At 39.6% G+C, this 19,131-nt stretch overlaps 1 protein-coding gene across 1 annotated transcript in view; it reads left to right on the plus strand.

The window, feature by feature from the left end:
- FAM117B (family with sequence similarity 117 member B) overlaps positions 1-19,131 on the plus strand; it is a 36,243-nt gene that overhangs the window by 8,045 nt on the left and 9,067 nt on the right. The window contains exons 2-5 of the mRNA XM_081938669.1: positions 7,953-8,101; positions 9,353-9,445; positions 10,460-10,573; positions 13,886-14,029. Of these exons, the coding sequence (XP_081794795.1) occupies positions 7,953-8,101; positions 9,353-9,445; positions 10,460-10,573; positions 13,886-14,029 (500 nt within the window). The remainder of the gene's footprint in view (positions 1-7,952; positions 8,102-9,352; positions 9,446-10,459; positions 10,574-13,885; positions 14,030-19,131) is intronic.

The following is a 19,131-nucleotide window of genomic DNA, read 5'->3' on the forward strand; positions in this document are numbered from 1 at the left end:
TGGGTGTGCAAAGTTTTATATTTTATGTCTTTCAACAAATCATGTGGTTGATAAAATTGGCAGTTAAGAATGCACTTTTACTACTGCTGAACAGATATGTAGAATACAACAACAACATAAGACTTGGAGCTTTAGGGGTTCTTACTGTGACATTATGTAAATTGCAGAGCATGTTGTTGAATTTTTCCATATACGCAAATGCTGTATAAATTCATAAATAGTACTTTTCAGCTACCTTTCTTATTCCTGTTTTACCAATCTACCAGTCTGAGTTAGCTATCCATTTAGTTAGGGGTGTGAGAGAAGCAGCAGCTGTTCACATCAATTTTGGCACTAGATTATATTCAAACTGTTCATTGGCTATTATTCCTACTATGGTGTCAGAACTCATATGCTGGCATATTGTGCAATCTGACATGCATTTGGCAACCTGAAGTAAAGAAGCTAGTTGGTTAATTCTTATTGCAACCAATATTGATCAACATTCAACAGATCCTTCACTTGTGGGGAAAATGTTAGGGGGGAAAATGTAATGATATGATGAATGAAGGAAAGGCTAGCAGTTTACCTGATTAGATTTTGTTCAGGTTTATTGTCCAGTAGTTTATCCAGGTAAATGAGTCCCTGCAGATTTTATTTAGCTAGTCGTTGATGACTATAGAGAGTGGTGCTCATCTCCGATTCAAGGCCATTGAGCCAGCGCTGTTCGAAGACATTTCAATGAACATGTGGCAGCATGATTTCATGGAGCACTGTTACCTTCCCATCAAAGTGGTGCCTATTTATGTACCCACATTTGCATGCTTTTGAACTGCTAGGTTGGCAGGAACTGGGGTGAGGATGGGAGCTCATCCCATTGCGTGGCACTTGGGTCTTTAACCTGGGCTGCCATTTTTCTAGCTGCTAGGCCTAGTGTTTTAACCACTGCTCCTCCAGTTTATCCTCTGCCCTGTTATTTTTGAATCGGAAAGCATGTAGCCAAGATGCTATGCAAAGAAATCCATTTCTGTTTCTGTGGTATAAGAGTAGAAGCATTGACACTACTATGAGGAGAGACATATGCCATTCGGTTCTTCTACCATGAGTTTATATTTTTCTTGATATGCTATTTTATAAATTATAATCAGAACAGAGAAATGTTTTGACTTAATGGTTATTATAAACATTAATGAAGCATATGATTAATAAAACATGCCACATGTGGACTATTTTAAAACTATTCTGAAATGGACTCTGTGCTATAGTTTTATGATAGCAAAGCCATAGACTGCTCCATTTTATAATAATGGCATTCTCTACAGTGGCAGCCTTCTTATGGAGATTACCAACACACTTCCATTTTACCGGCTTTTATTAGCACAAACAAATCAATTATTTCTGGGCTGTTGCATTTTATTGTAAAAAGTAATCTCTGATAAACTTTTCATAGATTTCAGAGAAACATTGGACTAGAAGCATATTCTTCTCTGTTCATTTTTTTCAGAGATACAACTCAGATAGTTTTATTTCCATAACAGGATTTTCAGGATTACCAATCTTCCCTATTCTAAATACAGTCAATATTGCAGATCTTTATTTATTTATTCATTTATTCATTCATTTATTTATTGAAATTTATATAGCCACTTGCTCATCTCATCTATATAACTTTAGGCAGCTTACAAACTATTAAAACAAATATAAAAACAACAAAAAACAAGGTAAAGCAATATAAAATCATATAGAAACCATCATAGATGCACAAAACTCGCAGCCAACAATCCCATTCATCAAAACAGTCACTATAGCCACTGCACTGGCTGCATCACACTCATTTGTCACCATGCCCATTGGCAAAACCATCTCTTTAAGAGGTTCTTGTGAAAAGCCAGGTTGTATGGAATCCAAGTTTAGTTTTCCCAGGCATGGGAGCATGGAAATCCAGGAAATAACTAGCTGAGAAATAATTTTATGTATTTTAGTGAGCTTGCTTGTATTATATTAGTTAAACAAAAATAAAACTATAAAAATGCATTTTTTCCTAGCTGAATTTATATGATTCTACAGTAAACAGATAAGACATGCACTTTTAATTGATTTCCACTGCATTTTTAATATTTGAGGATAATTTAAAGACTATATTGAGTTGTGATGAAACATACATTAAGCAAACCATGTTATTTGCTGATATTGCTTAGGTTTTAGTTCATACAGGATGTCAACGAATTTTTACCATATATTTTTTTCTGTAGTGTGGTGAGTCAATTAAAAATATTCAAGAATATTGTGTAGGGAGCTAATATGGATTCTGATTTCAATGTCTTTGTAACTATATAAACTATATCTATTCATCTGTATGGTACATGAATATTGTGTTTGTTAAAGAGGATTTCATAATCATATTTCTCTCTTGAGAGGGGAATATCAAATAGGAAACACTGAATAGTTTTGTAATGATTGGGCATAGTGTAATTTGGCCCAATAAAATTAAGACATTGCTCAAATGCCCCTACTGTTCTCATCAGCCCAGCTGTTGTAACTGCTATCTTGAAGCAAGTACATCTCTTGTTATGTAGGTCACATCATGTGAAGCTAGCAGCTGGGCAGTTGTGGGGGAGGGTATGAATAGCAGAACTAAGATGAAATGATAATGAAAATACTGCATGGAAACAGATTGTATTTTATGAAATATTACATGAAAGAAAATGGATTCAGAAAAAAGTTGAAAAATACTTCATTGGTAGAATTAAATAAGTGTAGAGCTACTCTATCTAGGTAGTAACAATCTAGACACACACCCAAATTAAAAGAGCAAAGAAATTATTGCCATCTAAAGGCTATTTGGAGTTTTGCATTTCATATCTGGTAGCCCTAATTAAATAGGGCTTGATATTTGCAATCTTAAAACTTCACATATATTTTGGCATTTGCTTAATTAATCTTTGTATCTGTAATTAAGAATCAATCAAGATGGACAGCTACTGGCACATAAAGGTAAAATATTTCTGGATACTATGTAATAAATTACAAACAATTTTTAAGATTATACAATAGTGAGAAATTATCAGTTTAGTTACAGTTGTCTGAAGTATTATGTGACAAGCTTTGTGCCCTTAATATGAAACCACATAATAGATGTATGCTATGCTTTTATGTTTCTAAATTGACCTTCTATATATACCTTCCCTTTAATGAATTAATTTGATGGGCATTCCATTAAATCTAAACATCTTTTGAATCCAAATGAAATTTTACATGTGTGTGTTTTGTATATGTGCAAAATAGCAAATGGAATTTAATACATACACAAAAGTATATAACAGTTGAAAGTCTCAAAACCATATGTCTGTTAAAGAAAGGGTTTATTTTAGAAACCCAATATGAATTTCAGTTTCAGAAGAAACTGGAGCAAATGGGGAAATGTTAATTGTCTTGTTGTATATGTCTAAATCGGGTCTCTGTATATCAGGTTTTTTTCAGTATTGTGGATTTTTAATATATATGTTCAGAAACAGTGGTTTTGATTGAATTGCTATAATTAATACATTAACAGAGAACTGATTCAAAAATAATACTTGTTTTAAAATTGTATTAATAAATTTTCCTATGTACACTGTCTAAACAATTGAGTGTTAGCAAATACATTCATCATTTAATGGTTCAAGTTAGATATCTGAGTGTGGTACTGGCTGGATTGATTTTTCAAGTGAATTAGATCTCTGTTCTAAATTGTAAAAAGATAAAAAGAGATGTTCAACAAACTTATCTTTAAAATATTGTTCCTAGTGGGTGAATCACTTATGTACTAAGTGTGAAATACCAAAAGTGGTATCTGCCTTATTTGCACTGCCTGCTGTGGCTTGATGAAGAATCCAAGCCAAGAAATCAAGATTAGAGTACATTTGTTCAAGCCAAAATACCAGACCCAAATTAAGATCCAAAGCTGCATAAATTGGTATTGAAGCACATGATCCAAGGATCCATATTGCAGCAAAAAATCAGTGTGTTGGGGAAATGATACATGCAGTAAGAGATACCCAAAGCCATTCAATGAGCATACAAGGTATGGCAATGTTTCATATCCTATCTACAGGAGTCAGTTTTCAGAAATTAGAGGATTTGAAGGATAAGCAAGGATGATAGTCAAGGTATAACTTCTCAATAGGTGGTATTCCCTAATTTACAAGTAATGAAGGAGTTAAATTGTCATCTATAGAAATATTCTCATCTGTCAAATCCGTCAAATATCAAGTATACCATGAAGGGGAGTGATCAGGCAATTTTTGCACTGAAAAAAGACAAAATCACACAGTACTTGACAGGCAGATATATTGAGCTGTCTGAATCTGTTGCATTGATACTTAGATTTCAAATTCATGAAAGGAAACCCACCAATGTTCACCTTCAAGTATACCTTCACAACAGCATCAAATATTCTTTTGAGATAATGCTACTATGCAACTAAATAATGATATGGCAAGAACGACTTTAACAGAATTCATGGATCTTTGCAAACAGGATCCGTTTGCAAAAACACTACTATGTGAATGTTCCAAGATTCTCCAGAATTTTTAAAGCCATTTTTTTAGATCACAGGTGTCAAACTCACTGCATCACATTGCCATCATATGACATCGTGAATTTTTTCCCTTCATGCTAGTGTGGGCATGACCTGCATGTGTCACATCCAGCCTGCGGACCACTAGGTTGACACCCTTGTTCTAGATCAAGTGTATACTGTGTCTCCACAAAATTATGACCTCTACAACTTTGATTTGATAAGGTAGATCAGTGATGGGGAACCTATGGCATGTGTGCCACAGGTGGCATGCGGAGCCATTTGTCAGGGCACGCGAGGCGCTGCCCTGTCAGCTGGCCAGTGCGCATGTGCACGCTGGCCAGCTGAGTTCACCCTTTTTTAAGCCATTTTTCGCCCTCCCCAGGCTCCATAGGCTCCATAGGAGCCTGGGGAGGGCGAAAAGAGCGTCCCCCGCCCCCCCTGGAGTCCCTCCGGAGGCTTCATGAGCTTCCCTGAAGCCTCTGGAATGCAAAAAACGGCCCTACGGGCAAACCGGAAGTTCAGGAACGGACTTCCGGTTTGCTCGGAGGGTCATTTTGACTGCTCCGGAGGCTTCAGGGAAGCGTCCTGAAGGTCCCTCAAGCCTTCGGAGCGCTCAAAACGACCCTTCGAGCAAACTGGAAGTCACTTGCGGTTTGCTCAGAGGTTCATTTTGACTGCTCCGGAGGCTTCACAGAAGCATCCTGAAGGTCCCTCAAGCCTTCGGAGCGCTCAAAACGAATTAATTCAAATTTGGTAATCTGGAATGCATAAAAGTGCATGCAGTACAACAGACAGCAGGGATTTGTACTATACAATGAGCTCCTATTGAACATGGAGCAAAGAGCAATATATAACTGGATGTAACTACTTGCAAAGCAATCTTTTTTTCAATAGTTTTCATTAATATCTATAGAAATTCTCAGTCATTCAGGTGATGGTTGTCCCAAAGGTGCTTTTTCAAGAGGCAACTGGACTTTCTGTTTTTTCTTTGAAAACGATTCGTTTCTCATCCAAGAAGCTTTTTCAGCGCTGACTGGATGGTGGGGAATGGAAGGATTTATACTCCTTACAGTCACTTCATCATTTGTATTTTAAAAGAATGCAAGAAGCTGAAGAAACTTCTTGAATGAGAAGCGAAATGCCTTCAAAGAAAAATCAAAAAGTCCAGTTGCCTCTTGAAAAAGCACTCTTGGGACAATTTTCATTGATGAACCGGGGGTAAGGGGAAATATATTGGTCAACAATTTGATCCTTGCTAAAGCTAGGGGAGATGCAAATGTTGCTCTTGCTGTAGAATCATCTAGTATTACACCAACTTTGATGCCTGGTGGTGGGAAAGTGTATAAAATACTCTTTGTAATTTTTTAAAAAAAAACTCCGCTATTGCTTGCAAATTTGCTTTCACCTGCTTATTTTCTGGGATGAGAGCCCAATGATTAGGAGGTTTTTTTTTAAAGCTGTACTCTTTATGTTATATATAGCAAGAATGAAGCCCTTGAGGGAATTTTAACCATTTGCTGTGGTGATTTCTATCAGCTTTGTCAGAAATGGTACAGGGTCTCCTGCTTGAGCAGGGGTTGGACTAGATGACCTATAAGGTCCCTTCCAACTCTGTTCATCTGTTAAAAAGCTTCTACTAGTTATGAAAAGAGGAAATTAGGTTAATGTTGATAATTCATGCATCAAAAAAATCATACTTATGGAGATGTTTTGTGAAGTTTCAGTTGAAAAACAACATGTGGTTGGGTGAAAGAAAAAGGAAGATATTCTGAATTCTTATTGAATATTACAGAAGACAAAATTCAGACAAAATGAAAATGATGAAATAGAAGTATAAAATATAATGTGCAAATTTCACCTAACCAACATTCAACAGAACTGTTTCCAGAACTCAAATGTCTTAATTCCCCTAAATAAAATGATGAGAAAAATAAATTTGATGTGCATTAAACATTTCCCTGGAATTATGAAAAATATCATTTGTTCAATACTGTCAGTGAAAAAGTAAACACTCATTCTCCAACAGAATTCCTTGATGCATCTGAACTCTGGATTGTCACAACATAAACTGGAATTAAAGATAGAATCTCCTATCATTTTAATGAGGAACTTCAATCTTCCAAGGCTTTGTAATGGAATGTGGAAGATCATGGAAGAAACTCCCCCCTCCTCAAATCTCATTGTAGCAGAGCTAAATGTCAGTGTGTTCAAAAATGAAATTGTCATTATTCCAAGAATTTCTCTCAATTTATCAGGTTAAGATATCCCTCTTCATGGACCTAGTTCTCAGTACAGTCATGCTTTGCTTTCACTATACAAGAACAATTGAAAATGTGCTGATTTTTCTGAAGAAACTGGTATTCCAGCTGGTCAGCTGTATGATGTTTTAAGACAAGGAAAAAGAAGTGAAAACATTAGAGTATTCTTAAAGAATGGTAGTTCAGCCACAAATGTTGTCATCAAAAGCATTCTTTATTAAATGAGAAACATCTATACTTGCTTACTATGCATCCTTCTTTGATAAAATGATGTTTTCTTCTTTAATTTTAAAACCAAAGCAGTAGGTGGTCATTCTGTTTCTCTGTTTAGGTAGAAAAATATCTCTGAAAAGATGACCCAATGAGCCACATCTTGTCTAGTATAAATTAAAATGTTATTTGACAGTAACAAGAATAATTTTAAATTGTATTGTTGTAAAAGTGTTTGCCCCTCTGATCTCCTAGTAATTTATATCTGTATAATTTTTAGTAAAATGCTTACTAAATTTTGTCTGCATTGTAGTAATATATGATTATTCATTTGACTTGGGGTTCAAAAATGCATGGAAGTATATATGTTAAATAAAAATAAGAATAAAGTCAACAAGGGACAATTCCAGGTTTGAATAATTCTTAGGAAAAATGCCTTTGGAACCTTAGAACACTTACCTAATAGACTATGCCCATTAGGCAGTGAATTGATTTCTCATAATGCCTCTTGGAGACTTATGTCAGGATTAATGTAGAAAATTGAAAAGGCAGCTTTATTTACTTAACTATGTTTGGAGTACTGTGAACTAGGAAAAAATAAAGGATTTGTAAGCATTAGCAATGAGCTCTGCTAGGGTGCTTTGGCCTTGGCAACTGCCCAAGGCCATCGCATGCTAGATTAACGGTAGTTCTGGATCCAGATCCCTATCGTCCATATTAGGAAGACATTGTGCACTTTATGCGTTTGTATACAGTCTACATTTTAGTAATCTGTATATTGTTTAAACAGAGGATACCTGAAAAATTGTAAGGAAAAAAAAACATGCTAATATACTGTAAAGGCATTATTTAACAAAGTAACATAAAATATAATGAATTTAATGAAACCTGTCTGTAATGTGTATTATTTTTGCTGATGGAATCATATGTATGTCTCCAAATAGATAAACCACGGCCACCATCATCAAGCCCTTCTAGTATTTCCCGCCGTACCCCTTCACTAGACATACTTGCTGCTCCGTATCTTGCTGGGCAATGGCCTCGTGATAATCATGGGCAAGTCACACCTTGTATGAGGGATAAAGCCACACAGGTAAAACAGCTTCCATATATTAATGCAAAAGAAAGAAAAGACTATTGTAATTGTTCCTTGAAGTCGTATAGATAAAACTTTATTAAATAAATACTTCTTTGATTTAATCATGCAGATTATAAAATATACATTCTGTTGTAATTAAAAAAGAAAAGGAAGATAGATGAAAAGGAAATGCATTTATGAATATGCAAAATCTAAATGCCAGTATTAAAATTATATATTATTTGAAAGATGAAAAGTATAAAACTGTTCTAATTAAAATAGAATGATAAGCAAAATAGGCAATATATGTGTATTAATATAATAGTATTAATATAATAGATGATTTTCATAAATTAAATTAGACTGTGCATGAAGAGGAACATGAATTTAGTAATGAATAATTGGTTTTATATTTATTAAAATTACATATTATATTTATTTCTTGACTTCATTTACTGTTCTTGTTACCGAAATGGCATACTAAATTGTGGGAGAAATTTGCTTACCTTTGTATAATTTTTGAGAAAAAAATTCTCAAATTTCTCAAATAGAAAAGAGAACATGGAGCCAGAGAATATAGATCAATCAGTGTGACACCAATGCTGAAGAAGATTCTAGAGTAGATAATAAAGATCAGTTTGTACATATCTTGAAAAAAAACCATGGTTGTTAGAAGTAAGATGCATTTGTCAAAAACTTGTTCTTATTAGATTAATGTTATTTTGTTTATTTTTTTTTAAAATTGGTTACTTACTTAGTAAGGCTATGGGGAAATACATCTTCAACAAAACATTTGGCAAAATGCTTCATAATATTCTGATGACCAAAGTAATTAAATACGGGTAATGTGATTATCAGATGAATAGTTATCCTTCAAATATGGATATGTACTATAAAAATAGATATTTTTTCAGATTTTTATGCCTTTTTGTTTGTATGTATGCATGTTTCCAAGTCAGCATTGACTCCTGGTGATTGCATGAATTAGTGCCTGCAGTTTGCATGACCACATTTTTGAAAGTGACTTGCCTTTGCCTTCTTCCTAGGGTTGAGAGTGAATGATCGGTCCAAGGTCACTTAGCTGGATTCATGCCTGAGACAGGACTAGAACTCACGGTGTCCTATTTTTTTAGCTTGCTACCTTAACCACTATGCCAAACTGGCTTTGTCAATAACTTTAGAAAATTTATTTTAATATGCTAATATTAAAATAGCCTAATTAATAATCAATAGCCTAAATCTACTACCTTTATCTTTTTTCTTAAGACTGAGAGTGCTTGGGCTGAAGAATACTTGGAAAAGAAAAAGGGATCTCATAAGCGCTCAGCATCTTGGGGCAGTACTGACCAACTCAAAGAGGTGAAGAAACATGCTGTTTTTGTACTATTTTGATAATAGTTAGTATAATAATTATACATGCCCACCAATTCACAGTTTAGAACAACGAGAAATATATTCTTTCTGCATTATAAAATTTGAACTTCCATTGAAAAGGAATTGCTTCAATAAGGTGCATCCTATTCATAAAACTGAAGGCCGTGAATACTTTCCCCTGCAGCCTTCCAGCTGAAAAGGAATGATGAACAAAGGGGTAATCAGGAAAAATCATTCCTGCAAATTATCAATAGTATCAGAGCTTCAGTAGTAGGCTGCTGCTACTGGAATATACTTTGGATCCAAGCCAATAAGAAATTCCACAAAACTGAAGATCCTATTCTACATGGGTTTGCATATCCTAGAACAGTGATGGGAACCTTTTTGGCACTGAGTGTCCAAATTGGAGTACGCACGCTGGAGTGCACACCAGAGCAGCTGGCCGGTGCGCATATGCATGCCGGCCACCTGGTCTTTTGGTTTCAGGTAACCAGTGTCCTTATTCGCACCCAGCAGCTGGTCTTCGGGTTTCTGGCGCTCTGCGATGGCACCCACACCCACAGAACGTGTGCCATAGTTCACCATCACGGTCTAGAAGGACCATGTTCACAGTTTGGGGATGCTTTTGTATCCCTTACTTCCTGTGGTTTCTCAGACTGAGGCTGATATGCTTGTATTGGTGTTCTCCAGGTATCATTAATATCCTCTTTGTCTCTGATCCAGAAATGCTAGAGGCGCAGTGGTTGTTCAGTATGTGAGGAATTGCTTTCTTTGTTGTCTTTTTAAAGTACTTTTTAAACACAAAATTAAAAACTCCAGAAAGTTGTTTATTTAATTTTTAAATTATTTTCTGCTTTGTTGGTAACAAGTGAGAATGTTGTTATATATAAGCTTCTGATATAATAATGTTACCAGGAGCCCTTATGGTGAAGTTTGATTCAAAAATGCAACATTTTTGTTGTAGAGTTAAAAAGAAATGCAAAACATTTGTCCTTTCAGATTGCCAAGTTACGCCAGCAACTGCAAAGAAGCAAACACAGCAGCAGACACCATCGCGATAAAGAAAGACAGTCTCCATTCCATGGTAATCATGCAGCTATTAACCAGTGCCAGGTAAGATGAGCACTAAATGTAAGATTTGTAAAAGTTGTTGCCAAGGAAAAGTTCAATAATCTCAGGCACTGACTTGCCAAAAAGAATGTCTGAAAGCTGCTAGCACTAGAGGAGGAAGAGACCATACTACCGTGTTTCCCCGAAAATATGACATGTCCTGAAAATAAGGCCATGCCACATTTTTTGGGTGGGCAAAAATATAAGCCCCCCCACAAAAATAAGCTCCCTGGACAACGCCCCCCTCCAGCCATGCACCTATGCACTATTTTTGGGAAACACAATAGTGAATATTTTTTCTACTTCAGTTGATTTGAATAACTTAAAAATAGTTACACAGCCCCCCTAAAATATTTTACTTTAGATATTTGAGAGTGGTTAAAGTCTAGTTCTGGTTACACTTAGAGAGATGCTCTTGCTGTCATTTAACCAAGATATTTGATGAATTATGTTTATGATTTGGGAATAAAAAGTGCTATTTTACAGTGGTGCCATTTGTACCTACAAGGTGTACCACAGTGAGTAGCATTGGAGGAACTATTGTAAGGTACCATCTTGTCTTAACGCAAGTTAAATTTAATATCTTTTCTAAGATCTTCTGTGCTCTTTACCAAATCTGAGTATATTTTTGTATTGTTTTTTCTTTTATTATTGATAGTTGATTCTAAAAGGCAGAAGCTGTTTATCATGTTGATATATGACTTTTATCACCAGAGTTTGCAAATACTTTGGATTTCAGCTATAAGAGTAGTGTCATAAACATAGTGCTTATTGATGGGTTTTTTCTTCACTTTTAAAACCACACTCATCTTTTGATCTAGTTTCCATTAATGTAAATCCAGCATATAGTTTGATTAAAGAAGAAGACACTATACAACTTTGACTCCCTCTTTGGCCAACCCAGCCTGTTTCCCCATGTTCTGTCTATGATATACTGTAGTTTCCTGTTTTGTTAACAGGCAGTCTTGGAAATAATGTTTTAGATTTTGGCAGTGGTTTGCTCTCCAGGTTTGTTTCAATTAAGTTTCTGAACATTTTGTTACCAGACTAGGTAACATCATCAGCAGGATTTTCTTGTCCTGTTCTCCTTAGTTTCTAAATGTCTTGTGTGCCAGTTTGGTCAGTTGATTGTGTGATTGGTTGTTCGTTTGGAGATATACAGTATTTAAATTCTGAGCAGCTGATTGGTTTTCTTGTGATTTGTCATTCAGATGGTCTGGTATTCTTCAATTTACAATCATAGTTAGGATCAAAACTGTCATTAAGCAGTGTTGTTGTTAAGTGAATCATGCCTCACCACAATTGTTAAAAAATATCACATGGTCATTAAGCAAATCCAGCTTCCCCCATAGATTTTGCTTATCTTTGGTCCTCTGAAATGATTGCAAATAATGCTTATGTTACTCCAGGACGCTGCAATCATTATAACTGCATGCTAGTAGCCAAGTGCCTGAATTTTGGTCACATGATGCTGTGATTACTTTAAGTGCAAGGACTGGTTGCAAGTCACTTTTTAAGGACCCTCATATCTTTGAATGAATGTTAAACAAATAATCATAAGGTGAGGACTACCTACATAGATTTTTCACATAAGACAATGAGATATTCTGGGATAGTGTTTTTTCTAAGTGCCTTCCATAGCTTAACATGACCAACACATTCAAAGAGATTTCTATAATCAATGAAGCACATAATGACATATTTTTATATTCTTTGGCTTCTCAATTATCTAGTATGTTTCAGCAATAATGTCTCTTGTTCTTTGGCCTTTTCAAAAGCCTGCTTGAACAACAGGCATCTCCTTTTCCATGTGGGACTCAAATCTGTATTGGATGATTATTTTGCTAGTGTGTGAAATTAAGGATATTATACAATAGTTTACACACAGTTAAGTCTCCTTTTTACTAGATCGACTTCTTCCAGTTTGTTGGTTATCATGATGTTCTCCAGATTTGCTGGCATAGCTTAGTTAGAATTTTCATTGATTCTTCTTCAGTTGCTTGTCATATTTCTGTGAGTATTCCATCAGTTCCTCTAGCCCTCTGACTTGGTAAGGACTGTGGTGCTGATGTAGCTTCATGTGCTAATACTAGACATTTTTGTAAGTAGGGAATATCTTCTAAAGTATCTGGGATGTTGACATACTGTATATTGCACATAATTTCTGTATATTCCCTCCATCTTTTTTAAAATTTTCTTTGAATCTGTTACTATCTATCCACTGTCACTGGAACCTCCTGAATTTAGAGATCTTTTGGAAGTTGTTTTTCCATGTCTGTTTCCATCTTCAAAGTCCCTACAGTCGCAGTTGTAATACTGCTTCTGTTCTCTTCTAACACTACCCTGAAGCTTTGTTAATTTTTTTCCTGAGATTTTTGTTTTTCTTGGCTTTGACTTCGCATTGTGGCAACCAATCTCAAGAGAGCACCAGGGACCTCACTAAATTTTATAGTTTTGAGGAAAAAATAATAGTTGAATGCTATCTTTGCTATCATGTCTTGATACGTGGTATTAACAAAGTAAAAGAAATAGAACATTCTGTTTTAAGTCTTGACAACTGGTTGCTAGTTATCGATGCTTCTTTTGAGCCTCCAGAAGATTCTTACATCTTTGACAAAAATATATAAATTTGGATTGAAATTCCAAAGCAAAACTCTGTACTCAAGGCTAAATTGCACATTATAATGATAACCTCATTATGAGATTGTGTATCTTGCATCTCGATAACAAAAGAAACGAAACTGTAGATGCTGTGAAAATGCTGGTGGAGAAGCAGAACATTTTCATTATGCATTTTCATTTCATGAAACTGAAACTAAATTGAAATTAAACTAAACTGAAATTATGAACTAAATTGACTCTTATATTTGTGATATATCTGTTCCAAAACTTTTTGAAGTATTAACCTGAGAGGTATTTTCACTTCCTCTTCACACTTTTAATTCTGATTCTTTAAAAAAATAACAACCTTAAAACATCCAGAAAAACAACTGAGCGCCAGATTTTAAAAATTAACATTTTAATTGTCTAGGTTCTTCCTGTTAGGCATCTGTATCAGAATAGTAGCTTGAATACAATAGATCAATTGAATGAAGTATGGATACTTTTATGTATCCATACTTCTGTGTATGATTCAAGGAACAAAGATTATAAATACAAAACTGTGCAATAATAAAATAGTACATATCATCTAAAATTCTCCAAATAAACCAGATTCATTTTGTCATTATAATAAAATCTTATAGATAATTTGATTTTCTGTTCTAAATTATATGAAATAACCCTGATTTTCTTTTACCTCTGTTGGGTTTTCAGGCTCCAGTCCCAAAGAGCATGCTGGTTCCTGTGATACCAATAGCTAAGTCAAGTGGATCCCGCTTCCGTAATAGCATAGAAGGGCTGAATCAGGAGATTGAAATAATCATAAAAGAGACTGGAGAGAAAGAGGAACAACTTATTGTGAGTATATTTGTACTCAAATAGGCCTTCAGATAAGGAAAACTGAGTCCATCATGCCTATACATAAGCACACCTCTGTATACATGAGCATATGGAGTATGAAAGATAAGCTATCATCTTGAAACTGTTACATCGAGATCTGTCTGGGGACAATATAATATTTAGAATTATGACATTCAGCATCTATAAACAAAGCCAGAAGTGAACATCATGCCCGCATACCAGTTTCTTATCACTACCCCTGCTTCATGTTGGCTTTACCCTTTAATCTAGATTTCTCTAAAATCATAGTTTCTCCAACGTTGGTGGAGACAGTGGTCATGCATGGGTTAACTCAGTAACCAATAGAACTGAGTCTACCAAAGTGATGTCCTCGCCTCAGAGGAGTGTCCTCTCACTTTTGTAGACTCAGTTCGATCCGAACTGGCTGTGGTAACTGCTTTCTCCTCAACTTTCCAAGATATTATAATTACCTTTAATTGGATTTTTTTTCTAAATTTCACCTAAATTACACCCAAATTGGGAAGATTTACTGGATAGCTCCTCAGAGCTAGTTCTCAATTAACCCCCGGGCTTCTTGAAGAGACTCACCAGGGCTTCTTCGAGGCTTCTGCCTCCTGAGCTTACTGGCAATTTCAGAGGCTCTCCTGCAAACAGCGCCTCCCAGCACCGGCCGTTGGAGGCTCCGCTCAGCGCTGCCGCCTCTGCTGGCCTCCAGGCCTTTCCTCTTGCCGCCAAGCCCTCAGCTGCCTCCAAGCACCACCAAAAGCCACCAGCAGCCACCAAAAAGCAGCCAGCAACCGCCAAAAGCCACCAAAAAGCTGCCAGCCGCCGCCCCTCAGCGCTCCCGCCTCCACTGGATCGCCGCTGCTGCTCTCTTCAGCCTCCGCAGCCTCTCCGCAGGGCCTTCAATGCCTCTCTTGTTCTGCGGCCTCGGCTACCTTGTGGTGCCTGGCCCATAGACTCTGTAGCCTCAGCGGCCATTTTGTTTTGGCGCAAAGATCTCCGGTCGCCATTTTGGGTATTTCAAGGAGTCGTGAGTACAGACCATGGCCTCATCTCCTGCCCCTGAGCCACAAGTGCCTCCACCCACCAATGAAACCTCTTCTTCTGGGGCCCACAAGCGCAGGCCTGCCCCAGAAGCCTCCCCCACTGAGCCCTCTCCACCAAACCCCAGGGCTTCCCGTAGGGGTTCAGCCAATCCACAGGCTAAAGACAGTGCCACCCAGGATCCTCCCAGCAAGGCCAAGGCCAAGACCAACCACACTGAATCCCATCTATTAGAGAAGAGGAACGTCCGGCAAGAGATTCAGATCTCTCGGAAGATGAGGGTCTTCCCCCAGACCCACCTGCCTTTGTCATTTTGTTCAAACCTGCTGTCTTTCACTCTCTGCTTTTTAAGGCCAAGAGGATCTCTGGCATTTCTTCCCCTAAAGCACCTCAAGGGACGGAAGCGGACAAGGCGGACACTACTGACCCCCTCTTCATCCAGCCTAGGGTGGAAAAGGAGGTGATTCCGTCTCCCAGACTCTTCATAGACATGGTCCAGAACCAATGGGCATCACCAGGTACAGGTCCCCTCCCCAATACCTTGGGCAAGCGCCTGTATAACGTGGGACCAGAACTCACCAAGGCTTTAGAGGGACCTTCTATCGACTTACCTATAATTGGCCTTCTCCTAATGCAGCCTCAGCAGCTCCTGAGGAGGCTCTTCGCCCCGAAGACAAGAGAATAGAGCAAACTCTGGTCAAGAGTCACCAGGCCTCGGCTTGGGCCGTTAGGGCGGGTACCTCTGCTTCGTTCTTTAGTCGCTCTGCTCTCTTATGGCTAAGGCAACTTCAAGCAAGGCTCCTGGCTAGGGATTCTAGGGCTTGCAGGGATATTAACAAAATAAAGGCGGTCCTAGAGTATACTGCAGATGCCTCCTTGGATGCAGCCCATTTTGCGTCCAAGGCCATACCATCCTCCATCTCCACCCATCGCCTGCTTTGGCTAAAGCAGTGGCAGGCGGAAGCCCGTGTCAAGTGGAGGTTAGCCTCCTCTCCCTAGTCTTCCTCCCTTCTCTTTGGCCCCCCATTAGATCCTCTATTGGTCGAGTCCAAGGATAAGCGGAAGGTCTTGCAGCCAGCCACTAAGAAGCAAGAGGGCCACAGTCAATCCTTTTATCGCAGGCAACCCTTTCGGGGTCAGGATGGGGATTCCTCCAGCTCCTGTCTGCAATGTCAGGCTCCCCCCAGACAGGGCCATTCCTTTTCCAACAGATCAGGCAGAAACAACCAGAGATTCCAGCCCAGAAAGTCATTCAGGGACAACAACAACCGCTCCTACAAGAGGCAGAAGTGACTTCCTGGAGGATCTCCCCATAGGTGGGCATATGTCGATCTTCGTGGATTGTTGGGACGACATCACCAACGACGCGTGGGTCAAGTCCACGATCAGATTTGGCCTTCTCTTGGACTTGCGCTCCAGCCCTCCGAACCACTTTGTCCCGTGCCCCATATCCAGGGACCCTCAAAAGAGCCTCCTAGTAGAGCAGGCCATTCATCATCAGCTCCTCATTTGGGCCATTCAACCTGTGCCTCCAGGCCAGGTGGGACAAGGGTTCTACTTTCGTCTTTTTATCGTGCCGAAGTCTTTGGGGGGCTGGAGAGCAATCCTCGATCTCAAATTTTTAAATCGATTTATCAGATACAGGAGATTCAAAATGCACTCTCTCCTATTAATTCTGGAGGGTATGCGCAGACACAATCTCCTAACATCAGTGGACCTCACGGAGGCTTACCTCCACGTACCCATTCACAAACGACACAGATGGTTCCTCTGCTTTGTCTATGGAAGCTGTCACTTTCAGTATTGGGCCCTCCCCTTCGGGCTATCATCAGCCCCAAGGGTCTTAATAATAAATAATAATAATAAATTTAAATTTATTAGCCGCTCCCTTTCCAGACAGGACTCTACTTCACCAAGCTCCTGTCAGTCGTAGCAGCCCACTTACATGCCATACCCATTCGGACCTTTTACTACCTGGATGACATTCTCCTGTTGTCCAGGTCATGCAACCAGGCCCTTCGGGATCTCCAAGACACCTTGCAGGTGCTTCAGGAGGTGGGATTCTCCCTCAATCAGAAGAAAAGCCACCTTGTTCCCACCTCTCGTCTAGTGCACTTGGGAGTCCTCATCAACTCCACTCAGGGGAAAGTCTTCCTGTCTCGGGAACGACAGATCAGCCTCAGGGAATTAGCCTTCGAGGTACGGAGGAGACAGCAGGTCCCTCTTCTCCAGCTGTCTCAACTACTGGGGAAGTTGGTCTCTTGCTTCTCTATTGTCCCTTGGGCGCGGCTTCACAGCCATTGCCTTCAGTGGTTTCTCCTGCCATTCCAGAAGACCAACAGCAGCTGTTCCCTAGTGAAGGTCAAGTTGACTCCAGAGGTCTTACATTCTCTGGACTGGTGGATCTCCCCGACCATCTCTCAGGGGTCCCCCTCACCTTGTAGTTACGACGGGGGGACGAGAGCAGTATCCCTCATGGAGTCTGCCTTTCACCTAGGGATCTGGGCAGAAGCCAACCTTCTCTCTATCCACGCCGAACACATCTCGGGCTCCAATAACACCAGAGCAGACTGGCTGAGCCGCACAACAATTGATCCTGCGGAGTAGACCCTCAACCGTCGCATCTTCAAACAGCTGTCGATCAGGTAGGGGACCCCAGTGCTAGATCTCTTTGCAACAGCATCCAACAATCAGGCCCAGGTACCTGTCTCGCTACACGACACCAGGCGCAGAAGGGACGGACGCCTTAAGGTGTAGGTGGCCTCACGGTCTCTTGTATGCCTTCCCTCCCTTCCCCCTGATACAGAAGGTCATTCAGAAAATGATAGAGGAAGGGGCCGAACTCATCCTACTCCCCCCCCCCATTGGCCGTGCTGCCCATGGTTCGTGGACCTAGTCAGCCTCTCAGTGGGCCCAGCGTGACGTCTCCCCCTAATACCATCCCTTCTGCACCAGGGATCCATTCACCATCCGGACCTATCTTGGCTCCGCCTAACCGCATGGAGGCTGAGTGGGCGGTCTTGAGGGCGGCAAACCTTTCTGAGACTGTAATTCAGACTATTCAGGCTTCTCGACGCCCAGCCACTAATAGAATCTACGAATCAACGTGGCGGATTTTCAGCACATGGTGCCTTTCTAGAGAGGTTTCGTCCCTGGAGCTTCGGTTCCCCAGGTTTTGGAGTTCCTGCAACTGGGACTAGATAAAGGACTCGCTCCTAACATCTTACGGAGGCAGGTGTCGGCTCTCTCTTCAGTTCTCTCTCTGCACCAGGATGAGCCCCTCTCCTTGCATCCTCATGTACGCCGCTTCATTAAGAGCACGTCTAATCTCTGCCCTCCTGTCATTCACCGCTTCCCCTCATGGGATCTAACCAAAGTCCTTGACTTTCTCATTGGACAACCCATTGAGCCTCTCAGGTCGGCCTCCTTGCATCACCTCACATTGAAAACAACCTTTCTGGTGGCCATCACGTCTGCACGACGGGTCTCAGAATTGACAGCCCTTTCCATCCATTCTGACTTGTGTACCTTTCACTCAGACCGCGTGGTCCTTCGACTTGATCCCCCCTTTGTTCCAAAGGACAATTTGGCTTTTCATCGGTCTCTAGATCTCACTCTACCGAACTTTTGTCCTAATCCTTCTTATAGTCTCGAATGCAAATGGCACAGGTTAGACGTAAGACGCTTTCTTAAGATCTATATTGCCAAGACGGCCGTCTTCAGGCGCACCGAAGCGCTCTTTGTGTCTTTCCATCCCACAAACAAGGGTCTGAAGGCTTCTCCATCTATGGTTGGGTGCTGGATCCGGTCAACCATAACTAGAGCTTACCTGGCGCATCACCTCATGCCTCCATCCAACATCACGGTGCATTCCACATGCAGCGCGGCTACATCAGCGTGGACAAGGCAGGCCTCAGTGGAAGAGATCTGCAAGGCGGCCACCTGGGCAACTCCTACTTCCTTTATCCGCCATTATAAGGTGGATAGATACGCGTTGGCAGATGCGGCATTCAGACGGCGGGTCTTTCAACAAGTTTTTCCCTCTTCAACCT

The sequence above is a fragment of the Natrix helvetica genome, assembly GCF_964273705.1.
Source record: "Natrix helvetica genome assembly, chromosome: 1".
Classification (NCBI taxonomy): domain Eukaryota; kingdom Metazoa; phylum Chordata; class Lepidosauria; order Squamata; family Natricidae; genus Natrix; species Natrix helvetica.